This window comes from Vulpes lagopus, chromosome 12 (genome assembly GCF_018345385.1).
Source record: "Vulpes lagopus strain Blue_001 chromosome 12, ASM1834538v1, whole genome shotgun sequence".
In the NCBI taxonomy this organism is placed as follows: Eukaryota; Metazoa; Chordata; class Mammalia; order Carnivora; family Canidae; genus Vulpes; species Vulpes lagopus.
Window position 1 is genome coordinate 69,984,452 of NC_054835.1, and position 16,252 is coordinate 70,000,703.

The 16,252-nt window shown below is 40.9% G+C and overlaps 2 protein-coding genes across 2 annotated transcripts; both read left to right on the forward strand.

The window, feature by feature from the left end:
* The first annotated feature begins 1,730 nt into the window (after positions 1 to 1,730).
* Positions 1,731 to 2,249, forward strand: LOC121474051 (teratocarcinoma-derived growth factor 1-like). Its single transcript, XM_041726873.1, has one exon. The coding sequence runs from the start codon at positions 1,731 to 1,733 to the stop codon at positions 2,247 to 2,249; it is 519 nt and encodes a 172-aa protein (XP_041582807.1).
* A 13,186-nt stretch (positions 2,250 to 15,435) lies between these two features.
* LOC121473883 (histone H2B type 2-E1-like) lies at positions 15,436 to 15,840 on the forward strand. Its single transcript, XM_041726665.1, has one exon. The coding sequence runs from the start codon at positions 15,436 to 15,438 to the stop codon at positions 15,802 to 15,804; it is 369 nt and encodes a 122-aa protein (XP_041582599.1). The 3' UTR covers positions 15,805 to 15,840.
* The last annotated feature ends 412 nt before the right edge of the window (positions 15,841 to 16,252 follow it).

Below are 16,252 nucleotides of genomic sequence, written 5' to 3' on the forward strand. Positions count from 1 at the left end.
AACAGTGCAATTGCTGGGTCGTAGGGCAGGTCTATTTTTAACTCTTTGAGGAACCTCCACACAGTTTTCCAGAGTGGCTGCACCAGTTCACATTCCCACCAACAGTGTAAGAGGGTTCCCTTTTCTCCGCATCTTTTTGAAAAAAAATAATTAATGGGAAGTGGGGCAGATAAATGCTGCCACCACACTTTAGGAAGACAGTTCTGAGAGATATTTTATAGCTCCTCAGAATGTCCCAGGAACATCAAGCCTTGGGCACTTACGATGATGATCAATGCGGTAACGTGTGCTTTATTTCCTTCTTTCTCTTCTGTTTTCTGGATCACCTCCCAAATAAACTTCCTGGGCAGGGGGCGGGAACAGTCTTGCCCGTTCCATGTTTTATCAATGGTTTCTAAGACCACACTCAGGCTTGATGATTTGCAAGAAAGGCTCAACAGAACTCAGTAAAACTGTTATCCCATGGTTACAGTTACTACAATGAGAGGATACAGATTAAAATCAGCAAATGAGTAAGGTGCATTGGAAAAATCAGGAGAAATCAGGCACAAGTTTTCAGGTGTTTCTTCCTAATGGAGTTGCACAGGGATGTACTTCATTCTCTATGTAATGATACATGACAACACATGTGAAGTATTGCCAGCTAGAGAAACCCACTCAAGCCTTCTTAGCCATGATGATTATTGCAAATCAGTCATGTATGCATGCAGTGCCCACATGATGAACATTAACTACTCACATTGCAGCTCTCCAGAGGTCAAACTGATACAACATGGTCCAGGGCCTCAGTCATACAAAAACATGCTTAACAGGCAGGATATTCCAAAGGCTCAGAGATTATCATCCAGGAGCTAGGCCAGTCCTATAAAGAGAGGCTTTCTTTGGAATATACAGGGTTTGAGCAACCCAGACCTGCTGAGTTAACCCTTTAGTATATCATGTAGGTTTTGTTTATTTTATTTTTTTAAAAGAGGTTTATTCATTCATTCATTCATTCATTCATTCATTCATTCATTCATGAGAGACACAGAGAGAGGCAGAGACACAGGCAGAGGGAGAAGCAGGCTCCATGCAGGGATTCTGACGTGGGACTTGATCCCAGGTCCCCAGGATCAGGCCCTGGGCTGAAGGCGGTGCTAAACTGCTGAGCCACCTGGGCTGCCCCAACACGCAGGTTTTATTTCCCAAACTAGAGCACTAGAGCATAAAGTCCTCAAAAAAAGGATTAAATATATATATTAATATATATATTTATATACCCCACCACCACTAAGTGAATATATGATTTCTTGTCCCTTTGCCAGAGTCTGAGAAAATTAGCATTCCTGAATTCCTGGACCTAGTTTTTTTTCACAAGAACATGTTTTAGGAGCCCAGGAGAGGCCGTGCCTGGTGATGGGCGTGGGTCTCAGCCTCCGCACCCACCTGCAGGTCCTCCCTGCCTCCCTCGTGGTTGCTGAGGAAGGTGAGGCCACTGGCTGGGCTCGCTCCCCGGCTAAGGTCAAAGCATCCCTTAGGACCCAGCTCGGTGATGAGCCCCCCCATCTCTCGGGACATCCTGCTCCCGCTCCTCCTAAGACCTTCTGGGGAAAGCATCCTTCACTGAGATATTCTTCTTGCTAAATCCCCATTTTTCATTTCATGAAATTCATGTTTTCCTTTGGGTATTTTAGCAACGACCATGAATAAAAGCCATGCTGACATTCTTTCCCCCTGACTCGTTAGAAGCTATGGGCCTCAGAAAGATGGAGCGCTTCTCTTGCAGGGTGATTTTGATTATGACCATTTCCAAAGCGTTTGAACTGGAATTAGTTGCTGGGTTGGGCCACCGTGAACTTTCGAGGAGAGAGGAGACTGCATTTCATCACCGGGCTTCCCACTTTGTGCCCTCCATAGGGATCCAGGACAGTAAGGAATTAAACAAAACTTGCTGTCTGAATGGGGGAACCTGCATGCTGGGATCCTTCTGTGCCTCCCCCCCCCCCTTCTATGGTCGCAACTGTGAGCACGATTCTCGAAAAGAGAACTGTGAGTCTGTGCCCCATGACACCTGGCTGCCCAAGAGATGTTCCATGTGTAAATGCTGGTGCGGCCGGCTACACTGCTTTCCGCGTACATTTCTACCAGGGTGTGATGGCCACGTGATGGATGAGCACTTCCTGGTTTCCAGTACTCCAAGATTAACACTGTCTTCGGGCACCACTTTTTTGCTAGCTGGCATCTGCCTTGCTCTACAAAGTTACTGTTAGTGGACACTTGCATATGCAGTATTTGTTATGCAAATTTCATAACCTATAAAGGCTGTCACTCCAGTGTCTTAACTACAGATGATCATTTGGTCATTGCCTTGAAATAGTGAATAGACTTTCATCATGGTCCCTAATGTTACCTTAAGGTACCAACTACTTTCTTCTGCCCTACCCTCCAAAAACGTCAGCCATAGAGGCAGCTGGGTGGTTCAGTCGGTTAAGCGTCTGCCTTTGGCCTGGGTCATGATCTCAGGGTCCTGGAATTGAGACCCGCATTAGGCTCCCTGCTCAGTGGGGTGTCTGCCTCTCCTCCAACTCTCTCTCTCAAATAAATAAATAGAATCTATTTTTTTTTTAAAAAGAACATGTTTTAGTATTATATTTTAAAGAACATTCTAGGGCTGCTGTATTAAAATGGTTTGACATCCATGTTGACTGCATGCAGTTATTATTCACCTCCATGAAAAGCTCAAGGGTTTCCACTCTTGTTGACTCTCTACTCAAATCTGGGTCAGAGTCAAGGGCAAGGTTATTTTATTAGATCACAGTGCCAAAGAAGAATTTCATTATTAAAGCAGATGGACGAAAACTCCAACCTTTCCCAGGTTGGGAGAAAAAAAGAATCATTTCTTTTTGACTCTTCCTTTTTGGCTCTCTTCCACTCATGGACCCCAGAACAATTAAATTAGAACATCTGGAGTTGGGGATGAGGGTCTTAGATGGTTTGTAATGCACAAATGGGACTGAGAACCACAATATAGAGTCAAGATTTGGGTGGGGTTCAGGCAGGCCGTTGCAGAAGAATCGTTTTGACTTACTTAGGTGTAACCAGTTATAGCCTAATCCTCACTCAAAGTGTGGTCCATAGACCAGCAGCATTGATTTCCCCTGGGAGCTTGTTAGAAATGCAGAATCTCAGGCCCTCTTCCACTATCTCAGGCTCCACTCAGAATCTGCATTCTAACAAGATGATTTATTTGTATATTTTCAGAATCAGTGACCCAGGCAATAGGATTTCTCCTTGTACTCTAGGGCTCCATGTCAGGGTTACAGCCCAAATCTCTGGCTGGTAGGTGTTCCTTGGCCTGGGACATTTCTTTTTTTTTTTTTTAAGATTTTATTTATTTATTCATGAGAGACACACACACAGAGAGAGAGGCAGAGACACAGGCAGAGGGAGAAGCAGGCTCCATGCAGGGAGCCCTACGTGGGACTCCATCAGTGGTCTCCAGGATCAGGACCTGGACTGAAGGCGGCGCTAAACCGCTGAGCCACCCGGGCTGCCCAAGGGACATTTCTTTCTTAGAGATGACTGGTGATGGATGGAATTAGGTTACTGTCATTTTCATTTCACTCAGTCTCGCATCTTTACTTGAGTTATTTGCAGCAAAGAGAGGAATGGAAAATCGCCAGAATTGATTCCATCAATGACATCAATTTATATAAGAAGAAGATATATTAACAGTGGCTTTTCATTATACTCAAGAAGTTCGTTTTCTTACAAAGTAGAGATAAGATTTCAGGGAATTGGCTAAAAATTTTTCAATGACTTTTAGTGAATGGAATTGAGGGAAAGAGAGGTTAGTCTAGTAATTAATATCCCATGATCATTACACTGGGGCACTAAGCTAACTGAGACTAAATGGTAGTCTCATGCCAGAGCTAGACCTGTCCTAAAGTGGTTACAGACAAACCTGCTTATCTCAGGTTCTCTGAGCTGACCAGCCTTGTCTCTGGACCATTCGGCCAGCAGCAACCTTAAAGTAGGACATGAGATTCTAGGATAATGGCTTACAAAACTCAGACCTTGATAATGATGCTAATGAATCTTTTTTGAATACTTACTATGTGCTAAGCACTGTTCTAAGAGTTTTTTATTTATTTATTTATTTATTTATTTATTTATTTATTTATTTATTTATTTATAAGTAGGCTCCAGATCCAGCCTAGCCCAATGCAGGGCTTGAACTCACAACCCTGAGATCAAGATCTGAGCTGAGGGCAGCCCCGGTGGTACAGCGGTTTAGCGCCGCCTGTGGCCCAGGGTGTGATCCTGGAGACCCAGGATCGAGTCCCACATCAGGCTCCTTGCATGGAGCCTGCTTCTCCCTCTGCCTGTGTCTCTGCCTCTCTCTCTCTTTCTCTCTGTGTGTGTCTCTCATGAATAAATAAATAAAATCTTAAAAAAAAAAAAAAAGGATCTGAGCTGAGAGCAAGAGTCATACAGTTAACCAATTGAGCCACCCAGGCCTCCCATTAGAGTTTAAAAAGTATTAACTCGTTAATCCTCACAACTCTTTGAGATACTATTATTATTCCTTTTGTACAGGTAGAAAAACTGAGGAGCAGTGAGGTTATACAAATGGTAAAGGCAGGATTCAACCAGAGTGGTCTGGATCTTCTACATGAAACACTAGATCTCACTGCATAGAGAATCAATATGGAAAAGGAAAAGAGACCATCTGACGGTCTCTCTTGTCCATCTGGGGAGCATTTGTAAGTTCCACAATTAGATGAGAGAAAAAATATTCTTTAGTATATCTTTTACCTCCCAATGCAATGCCTTTAAAACTTTAATGTGCATACAAATGAGTCAAGGATCTTGTTAAAATACAGATTTGGACTTGAAGATCTAGAGTAGAGCCCAATATTCTGAATTTCTAACTAGCTCCCAGGTAATACTAATGATACTGGTCCAGATTCACACCTTGAGTAGCAAGGCCAAAGGATGCATAAATAGTTTTTAATGCATAAACTTAGGCTCACCTCTTGTTGAATAGATTTTGTAAGAAGCATTTCACTCCAGAGGCCTGTGAGGCTGCTCCTAATTGTTTAGAGGATTTAGAAATGCTCTCCAGATGGGCAGAGGGAGAGTCAGATGGTTCCTGATGCTGAGTGGTGATAATTGGAATATTTTTTATTCTTGTAATTTAGTGTTGCTGATATGTTTAGGATAGAGAATACCTCCAAAGTATGTTTCTTACCTCACTGACGATAATAGTTGTTAATATTATTTCCTTAGTTGGTACCTAACTGCTTATTTCAATCTGCTTTTTCAACTCTTATTTTCAATCTGCTTCATGTTTCGGATTTTACCAAAATAATAAACATATTAACCAAATGGGTAGTAAAGAATAGTAATTTAATTTGATTTCATTGTAGACACAAATTTTATTGTTGTGTTATAAGGAAAACAAGGATAATAATGCTTTATAAGATTATTTGGAAAAGATGCTGAAGCATGTAGATTAAATACCATTTATTACCTGCATGGCACAAGGAAGCACAGGTTGCAAAATAATATCCCTTTCAAATTTAAAAGTTAGGTATTTTTGTATCTGATGTTTTATTTAAAAAAAGAGGAGCAACCTGGGTGGCTCAGTTGGTTAAATGTCTGGTTCTTGATTTCTACTCAGGTCATGATTTCAGGGTCATGGGATCGAGGCCCAAGTCAAGCTCTGCACTGGGCATGATACCTGCTTAAGATTCTCTCTCTCCCTCTCTCACCATCCTCAGCTCCCTGTTCATGCTCTCTCTCTCTTAAAAAAAAAAATGAGGTTTCATACCAGTATATATAATATGATGTCAATAATACACACACACACACACACACACACACACACACACCCCCCAAAAGAAAGAGACAAGGATATGTACTGAGATTATCAATAGTTATATATGGGTGGTAGGATTATGGATGGTGGATTTCTATAATGTATTTGTAGAAACTTTTTTCTATAATGAACGTATAATCAAGGAAAATTATTAAATTTATTTTTAAAGAAAATAATGTGATCTATAATCTCTTCATTTTAGTTAAGCCAATAAAATATATGTATATTCTGGCCAGTAAGACTAACTTATTTAACACTAGCAAATCAGGAGAGTTTTTTTTCTCCCAATTATAATTCATTTATCATCAAGCTAAAGATTTTCAAATTGTTCTTAGCAAATTTGTAGCACCTCAAAATTATTTTCAAATTCCCAACAGTTTATTCCATGCTGCCATATTTTGCTTTTATTATGAAGCTTAAAAATTCCCTAACATCTTCCCTGGGAAGGAGGGGAACGTTTTGATGTAGATACAAACCAAACTATTAGCTGATTAACTTTCTTACTCTCCAATAGGAAGTTGTGAACATGAAATAGAAAATATTTATAATCAGTTTTCTTACTTGTGAGAGGAAGGATTTTGAAGCCAACATAAAATAAACACTTTTTTACATACTTCTGGAAATAAGCATTGACCCATTGTGTGTGAGTGGTAAACATTTATTTTTTTAATTAGAATGTTTAGCCCACTTATTTAATGTAATTACTGAATTTTGTTTTTTTGGGAGGGGGGAGTTTGCACTCTTTTTTCCCCAAATTTTTATTCAAATTCTAGTTAGTTAATATATAGTATAATATTAGTTTCAGGAGTAGGATTTAGTGATTCATCACTTATCTATAATACCCAGTGCTCATCATAACAAGAGTTCTCCATAATATCCATCTGGATGCTAAACATTTAAAATTAAGTGAGGATTCCACTTTGTTCCAACTGTTTTTTTTTGAGAACTGGGAAAAGCCTAGATTGATATGAAAAGGTGGTCATGAGTTCTTGATCTCCTTTCAATATTTATTCCTAGTGGAAACTGCATAGGTCAGAGTCCATTTGTAGACACAGAATCCACTCTAGGTAGTGTAAGTGGAATGAGATATATTACAAGGTATTTAGTAGCTCATGGAATTGTTGGGAGGGCTGAAATAACAGACTTCAATAGCATTCTTGGGTCATCTCCTGAAGGCACATCATCACAAGAACTGGGTTGTCAGGGCAGCCGCTGCCCCTGACACAATCAGGGAGCTGCCTGTTGAACTGGGAAGCTGGATCCACGCTTCTCTAATACAGTACACCCTGCCTTTCTCTCTCCCTACTTATCTCCATTGCAATTCAAGTCTCCTTGAAAATTCATCCAACTTAGCAGACTCCAGCTCAAACCCAAATTCTTAGATGCAAGGAACTCTCAGAAATGTAGTTCAAAACTTCTGAGCCTCTTAAGGGTGGGAAGACACATTAAAAATATGTCAGAATGGATGGTGAGTTAGCCAATTGGGCTCCATTACAGTATTTATATAATCATCTATGGTTGCATTATACATGGTAATGAGACATCAAATGTATTTGCTTTTGGCTACAATGGTATCAATTCTGTCTCCTTCTCTTTAGATTTCTTTCCCCTGATCGATCTAGTAGGAATTCAACTTCATTTTCCCTATTTCTAAATTCTTTAATCCCCTATTTTAATTCTCATGAACCAACAATTACTTCTCAGTTGAAGTTGTTTGTTTCATAGGCAAAATCTTTAAAAACATGGAATTTATGTGGAGGAAGGACGATACATTTTCCTTGATCTAAATTAAGGAACTATTGGTATAAACACACCCAAAAAAATACATAAATGGCCCAATTGATGGTAAATGGTTTTCTCCCATTGTTTTAAAGAAACCAGAAAATGGCCCAAGAGTTCCTTATGAACATGAGAATTCCTTTTTTTTTTTAAGAGAGAGAGAAGACTTGGGGGGGGGCGAGGAGCAGAGGGAGAGGGAGAGAGAGAATCTTAAGCAGGATCCATGCCCAGCATGGACCCTGATGCAGAGTCCAATGTGGGGCATGTTGCGGGGCTTGATCTCAGCCCCACAACGACCTGGAGATCATGACCTTAGCTGAAATCAAGAATCAGACACTTAACTGACTGAGCCACTCAGGCACCTCATGAACATGAAATGTCTGAAGATTCAAGCCAACCCTTCTATTCACCTCAAGATGGAAGAGTTTAGTGAAAGGAACAAAATTAGGAAGGATACATACAATCAATCAACATGGTCATGCAATGTTTTTCCAAGAAAGCTAAAATTAGTTCAACTTCTAAATATATAAAGCCTAAATCACAATATCAGTGCACCTGTTTTTGTAAACCTCATTTGTTTCTAGAAATTTGAAAGCCAAGCTCTAATCCAAAATTATTGTCGGTACCTAGAGCCCACATTCATAATTACAACTTTCAAATTTCATAAGATGTCTGGGTAAGAAGCTTAATAACTTGTCACTCCATAGTCTCCATTGTCCCTCAAGGTGTCATGATCGGGACATTTAGAATTATAACTTACTTGAAGCTTCAGGAGTAAGGTCATCCCACAAGGAAAGTATAGCCCTTTCCACAGTCAAAACCATGTGAATCTTCTCTGTGGGGTGAGCCGCTTACTAGTTCTTCACTGGAGGCTCTACAGACAGCTCCACAGACAATGTGCAGAAGCTCCTTAAAATCAAATGTGCCAGACGGACACTGCTCCAGATTCTGATCCTAGAACTGACTTCCAATTTCATGCTTCTTTTATCTCCTAGATTCTAAGACCTAGAACACTGCTCAGGTGCCTTGGCTGTTGAAAAACTTACTCTAACTCCTTCAGCACCTCCACTAATGGACAGCTCTCCAAAGTCTCTGTTCTGGGAGGTATGCTGCTTTTTCAGTGGACAAAAATTCTTGGAACTATATAAGGAAAGTAAGGCTATGTGAGATTGTACCATATAACCCTCCACTCGTTCTTTAAGTGGAAGCATGTGCCTACCAGGGATACTGTTCAGTAATGAATGTCGGAACTCACATGTGGGGGAACTTAGCAAAGCCATGAATTCCCCTTAATATGAGCTCTTTTGAGAGCAGAGGGGTGCATATAATAATAACAATAGTATATATTAATCACCTGCTATCTGCTATATACCAGGCATTGCTCTAAGAGTTTCACACAAGTAAATTTATTTATGTAACTACTCAGCCAGACAGTTACATACCATATTGTTATTAAAATATCTTCATCGAAGGGCAGCCCCAGTGGCTCCGAGGTTTAGTGCCACCTTCAGTCCAGGGCCTGATCCTGGGGTCCTGGGATCGAGTCCCATGTTGGGCTCCTTGCATGGAGCCTGCTTCTCCCTCTGCCTGTGTCTCTGCCTCTCTCTGTCTCTCATTAATAAATAAATAAAATCTTTTTTAAAAATCTCCATTGTATAGGTAAGGAATCTGAAGGAAAAATGACTTAATAATTTAGTTTATGTAAAGTACCTATAACTGCACCATGAACACAGTAAAATCAATAAAAATTAGTTATTTTTTAAAAATATATTAGTTATTTATTCATGAGAGAAACACAGAGAAAAGCAGAGACAGAGGGAGAAGCAGGCTCCTGACAGGGAGCCTGATGTGGGACTCGATCCCTGGACCTGGGATCAAACCCTGAGCCAAAGGCAGATGCTCAACCGCTGAGCCACCCAGTTGTCTCAAGATTAGTTATTTTATCACACAATTAGCAAGAGGCAGGGCTGGGATTCAAATAAAAACATCCCATGTGTTTAATAACCCCTTACCTTCTACTGTCCCATCTAAGTAAAAAGAGCACTAAGAACAGTTTTAAGTCCCATATTACTCCATAGATATCTGGAAGTCAGATTTTCTAATGTAAAGATCTGATCATAGTGCTCCTTCACTTCATAGCCTCTGATGTCTCACTATCACTTTCAGAAAGAGGCTGACTCCCCTTCACATGACATTTAAGGCCTCTCATGATTTCATCTCACTCGTTACGCCCTAATGCCCCATGTTGGAGCCCACCGTTCCCTTCACCTTGTCAGTACTCCCAGCTTGTTCAAATCTCTGTTCATGCTCTTCCTTTTGAAATGCTCTTTTCCAGCTTCCCTACCTGTCACTCCATCAATAAAACTTTCTCTGAAACCCCTTCTCCAGTTCCAATCCCAGCCTGCTGAACTATTGATTCATCTTTATTCTCCCACAGGAGGTTTCTAATACCTCCCTTATAGCACTAATTATACTGTATTAAAGTCGCAGAGTTTATAAGTCAACCACTTCTTTTTTAAAAAAAGATTTTATTTATTCATGAGAGACACAGAGAAAGAGAGGCAGGGACATAGGCAGAGGGAGAAGCAGGCTCCCTGCAGGGAACCCGATGTGGGACTTGATCCTAGACCCCGGGATCACACCATGAGCCAAAGGCAGACCTTCAGCTGCTGAGCCACCCAGGCATTCCATATGTCAACCACTTCCAATGGTTTGGGAGCTCCTTGAAGGAAGACCTCAAGCAATGATTGTTTGAAAAGTATGAATAAAACAATTATTATTATATACCAGGCACTATGTCCATTATAGTTCATCAGCTGTGACTCTACGACTATTGATTTTATTGGTCCTACAGCTTGGGAGTTTCCTTTTCTCCATTATATCATGCCTCAGTTTGGGCTCAGAAGCAAACCCTGAGACAATGATTCAAGTGAAAGTAGTTTATATGTATGGCACAGGAAGCACAGGTAGGGAATGAGGAAGTGAGACAGGGAAAGGAAGGAAGCAATAAAGGGCATGTAATCAAGCTATCTATCATTGTGGGCAACTGAGCTTTGTGCTGCTAGGAACTTGGAGAAATCGTATAATATATACCTCAAAGGTGTCCACTCTAGAGTGGGTTATGTTGAGTATTTGTACACCATGTCCTAACAGTCCTTGGTTGAGGAAGCTCAGGTATTTTAATTCCCCATTCCTTCTTTCTAGCCTGCCCCTTTGTATCCGGGCAGAGCACGTGGTTTCAAGAAAAACCCTCAGGCAAAGAGATGGAGCTACCAGCAGCTGGAAGTAGGCTAGGGCATGCTGAAGTGGCAGGAGGAGGAATCTGGGCAAGACATTGACAGACTGACAGCATGTGCTGCAGTGCCACTCTGAAATTCTCCAGGGTTGGGGAGGGGGAACATGAGTTAGCATTTTGGAAGGTTTTAAGTCTTCTCACGTGATAGTAAGTTTCTTAACTCCTAGACCAGAACACAAATTTCCGGTCTATGGAGCTAGAGAACATAGGTGTTTAGAAGCCTGAAAATAATATGAGATGGAACCAGTGGATAGAATCTAATATAAATTGGTACTGGTATTATGTTTGCTTTATAGATAAAGTTATAACTTTAAGGAACAGGTGAATATTCACTGTCACATAAGAAATTTTAAACAAAGTCTTAAAGAGCACAAACTGCATTTGGAGAACATGGCTTTTACTCATAGATATAAGCCAAATAAATATAAAGACATCTAAAGATCAAGTTAATAAAGGAGTTAGCAGATAGGATCTGGGGAGTCCACTCCAAAAGAAAAAAGTATTAAGACCTTGAAGGGCCATCTAACACAGCTGTGCTTGTGGTCTAAATATCCCTTCTGGGTTTTCATAAGGGAGTTTTATGGAGAACAAACCAATATAAAAGCAAAATATAAATGGCTGGAATCTACAATAATAGCTTAGGGGGAATAGCAGTGCTATGCTATTTCTTTAATGTTCCCCAGCAGTGTTCTTACAGGTATTTCACTAGGCAAAATGCAAGTTTTAAAAATAACTTCTCGCATGGAGCTGTCTGATTTACTTCGTTTAGAGCATGTCATGTCTGTGCAGGCAGTACAGTGTAGTCAGGTAGAGAGGGTAAAGAATGGAGTTGATTGAAAATATCAACACATATGTAAAAGGCAGCCAAATTAAAAAAAAAAAAGGATTCAAGCCCCCACACAGTATTGTATGAAATAAATATCTCATAATAAAGAATGTTGCAGGGCAGCCCGGGTGGCTCAGTGGCTTAGCGCTGCCTTCAGCCCAGGGTGTGATCCTGGAGATCTAGGATTGAGTCCCGCATTGGGCTCCCTGCGTGGAGCCTGCTTCTCCCTCTGCCTGTGTCTCTGCCTCTCTCTCTCTCTCTCTCTCTCTCTCTCTCTCTTTCTCTTTCTCTCTCTCATGAATAAATAAAATCTTTAAAAAAATAAAGAATATTGCAGCAAGAGAGAGTAGTCTACATGAAAATATGAAAACGGGGATCAGAACAACTAAAGGTGGCAGTGTCCTTCTATCTAACATTGTCCAGGGGAACAAACACTGACCCTAAAGAAAGTAAATATGCTTACTAAAGGCAATACTGTGCTCTGAGTCAGAAATGACTCATTTAGCTTCCTGATATATCTGGCTATACTATCAACCTCCCTTTGTTTTGGCTTTGTGCTCACAAAGCAACCAACTGATTTATATCCACACAGGCTTTGAGATATCTTGAAACCAGGAAGAGCTTCCTGGAGGACAGATGTGATGTGTTGTTCCAAAAGAACAGCCCCCAGCATGAAATGATAATTTGGTAAGCATCGTGGTTAGTCTAAGCCAGATCACTTGCGTCAGCTGACTTTTTTGGTAGGCTGGGAAAGTGAAGTTCCTGGGTCACAAAGCTAAGAACCAGACTTGAAAGACTGGTGAATTCATCAAGGTAGGGCCAGTCTTCGAGGTCTTGTCTCACAGATTGAAAAATCAGCCAGTCAATCCCTACCCAGATGACCTCCGTATCTTTGAACTGGACAATATTACCCACATGAGCAATAAGTGTAAAAAAAAAATATATAAAAGAAAACTTTCTCAAAACACAGAGGCAAAGAAGGCCAGTACAGTATGAAGAGCTCACACTTTGGAGGGAAGTTACCAGGATACTCTATACCTCTACCTTTACTGTAGAATGGAAATAATTACAGTATCTGCTCTTGCCAGGGCAGCAGAATTTATACAGACAAATAAACATTGTCTTCTAAGGGCATCCTAAGAATCTATATATTCTTTCCAAAAAAAAAAAAAAGTTACTGTTCAAATATTTGGGGGGAGGGTACTTGGGTGGTTCAGTCGGTTAAGCATCCAACTCTTGATTTCAGCTCAGGTCTTGAACTCAGGGTTTTGAGTTCAAGCCCCGCAGCCTAATATGCTTAACATGAAGCCTACTTAACAACAACAACAAATTTTTTGGAACTTTACTTTGGGAATTTCCCTCAGAATCATGTTCCAGGCCACAAAACAAAATTTGTCTCACTTACCAGGATTCTACCTTAGTTTGCAGCAAGAAATAAACTTTCCCTGGCTAGTCACCCACTTTTGCTGTAAATGACAACTTTGTATGATTTATAACTGTACAATGAATCTCCCCAACTCATGGGTCCTTTTCTACAGCCCATGAGCATAGTTGGAGTCTCTGAATTTCATTGCACCTAGCTTTATTATTTTTTTAAAAGATTTTATTTATTTATTCATGAGAGACACAGAGAGAGAGAGAGAGAGAGAGAGGCAGAGACACAGGCAGAGGGAGAAGCAGGCTCCATGTAGGGAGTCCGACTTGGGACTCTATTCCAGATCTCCAGGATCAGGCCCTGGGCTGAAGGTGGCGCTAAACCGCTGAGCCACGGGGGCTGCCCTGCACCTAGCTTTAGCTCTATTATCTCTACACTGCCACAAATCCTAGAAAGAGTAGTTTGCACTTCTGCTTCTTTCTTCCTCCTTAATAATACTCACTATCTGCAACCTGACTTCCAATTCCTCTATTCTACTAAATTCCTTTGTCAAAATTCACCAATGGCTTTCTAAGAGTTACACCCAATATCCTCTTCTCATGTCTCATTCTTCATCTCTAGAGCATTCGATCCAATGACCAGCCCCTCCCTTTCTTGGTGCGTCTCTGCCAACCATTTCTTCTGATTCTCCTCCTGTTTCTCTGATTACACCTTGATCTGTTCTTTTTTCCTCGAATGCATGCTTCCTCAGAGTTCTGATTTGGGGTCTCTCCTCACTTTTATACTCTTCCTGGGGATATTCAATCATCCCATGGCTTAACATAATTGCCTCTTGAATCACAATCTCTGTAGCCCTAATTCCTCTGGGTTTGAGAGTCAACAGATTGCAGGACATCTAAATGTAGCTGTCCTTAGACATTTCAAATACCATATGTCAAAACCTAAACCTATTGTCTCATCTCTCTACCCAGACTTTTGCCAGGGCTATTGGCTAGAACGTCTACATGTGGCCTCTCCATGTGATAACTCTTCTTCTTCCTGGTTCCAAGAGGGAATGTCCAAAGAGTACCGGGCGGAAGCTGTATCCCTTTTATGACCCAGGTTTGAAAATCAGATAGTTACCTCTGGTATTCACAGGCCCACCAATATTCTAAGGGAAGGGAATACAGGGCCTACCATTGAATGGGAGAAACATCACCATCACATTCAGAGAAGAGCGCTGGGTATGAGTGATCTTGTCATAGCCATCTCAAAAAATGCAATTTGCCCTATTAATTATTTTGCTCCTTCCATAGTCCTATATGGCTCTCAAGGATACCATTTTCCTGGTACGGCATTGTGTTTTGGAGAGCTGCTCACATAAAATACATTTGTGTGGCTCAGGCCCCCTTCTGGATATCTCATCTGGATATTGTTTTCTATGCTTTTGCTTTGTCATTTCTAATCCACCCTTCTTACCATTCTCAACCTAAAATTCTTCCTAAAATCAAATCAACAACATAATTATAACTAACTTTTATTGAATACTTACTGAGTATCAGATGCTATGTTCAATTCCACATAAGCCTTAACTCATCTAATCTTTAGAGCAATACTAAAATCTAGGCCCTATTATCACTCTGTTGCACAAACAAGGAAAATAAGACCTTGAAAGTTAAGGTAACTTGGTTAAGAGCCTATACCTAAAGAATGGTGGAGCTAGGGTTGGGAGCAGAAAATCTAACATCAGGATATAAAATCTTAGCACCAGTACTAGCTCTCTAATTCCAATTATGTAATTTCTCTGATTAAGGGACAGCCCGGGTGGCTCAGCGGTTTACCGTCGCCTTTAGCCCAGGGTGTGATCCTGGAGACCCGGGATCAAGTCCCACGTCAGGCTCCCCGCATGGAGCCTGCTTCTCCCTCTGCCTGTGTCTCTGCCTCTCTCTCTCTCTCTCTCTCTCTCTCTCTCTCTCTCTGGGTCTCTCATGAATAAATACATAAAATCTTTTAAAAAATGGAGAAAAATGTCAAATAAACAATCTAACCATATACCTAAAGAAACAAGAAAAAGAAGAACAAATGAAAACCCAAAACCAATAGAAGGAAGGAAATAAGAAAGATCAGAGCTGAACTAAATGAAATAGAGATTAATAACAGAAAAATACCAATGAAACCAAGAGCTGCTTCTTTGAGAAGATAAATAAAGTTGATAAGCCTTTAGCTGGACTCATCAAAAAGAGAATACTCAAATGAACAAAATAGGAAATGAAACATAAATAAAAACTGACACGTCAAAAATACAAAAATGCAGGAGGATGGGCGCTGAGCATGGGCAGCAGCTGCAGTCCAGGGGCCGCAGGGGCCGTGGTTCTGGCGATAAGAAGTCCAAAAAGCGTAGCCGGCGCAAGGAAACCTACTCGATGTATATCTACAAGGTGCTAAAGCAGGTGCACCCGGCCATCGGCATCTCTTCCAAGGCCATGAGCATCATGAAATCATTTGTGAACGATGTGTTTGAACGGCTGGCTGGCGAGGCTGCCCGGCTGGCCCAGTACTCAGGCCGGACCACACTGACATCCCGGGAGGTCCAGACAGTGGTGCATCTGCTGCTGCCCGGAGAGCTGGCCAAGCATGCTGTATCTGAGGGCACCAAGGCCGTCACCAAGTACACCAGCTCCAAGTGACCCAGGGCCTTCCATTAATAAAGAGTGAGCTGCTCCCCCCCCCCAAAAAAAAGTTGTAAGAGACTACTACAAAAAATTACATGCCAGAAAACTATTGAAAACCTAGAAGAAATGAATAAACTTCAAGAAACACACAATCTTTCAAAACTGAATCAGGAAGAAATAACAAAGCTGAACAGACTGACTACTAGTAATAAATATTGAATGAGTAATAAAAAAAATTCCTTAAAACAAAAGTTTAGGATCCAGATCAGATGGATTCTCAGATGAATACTACCAAACATTTAAAAAAGAGGTAATACCTATTCTCAAACTATTCCAAAAAATAGAAAAGGAAGGAAAACTTCCAAATTCATTCTAGGAGGGCAGCATTACCCTGATTCTAAGCCATCTAACGGTACTACAAAAAAGAAAAACTACAGGCCAATATTCCTAATGAATATAGATT

Bases quoted from the DNA above. Each gene is read 5' to 3' on its own strand.
- LOC121474051 (XM_041726873.1), top strand. From the start codon at position 1,731: ATGGGCCTCAGAAAGATGGAGCGCTTCTCTTGCAGGGTGATTTTGATT.
- LOC121473883 (XM_041726665.1), top strand. From the start codon at position 15,436: ATGGGCGCTGAGCATGGGCAGCAGCTGCAGTCCAGGGGCCGCAGGGGC.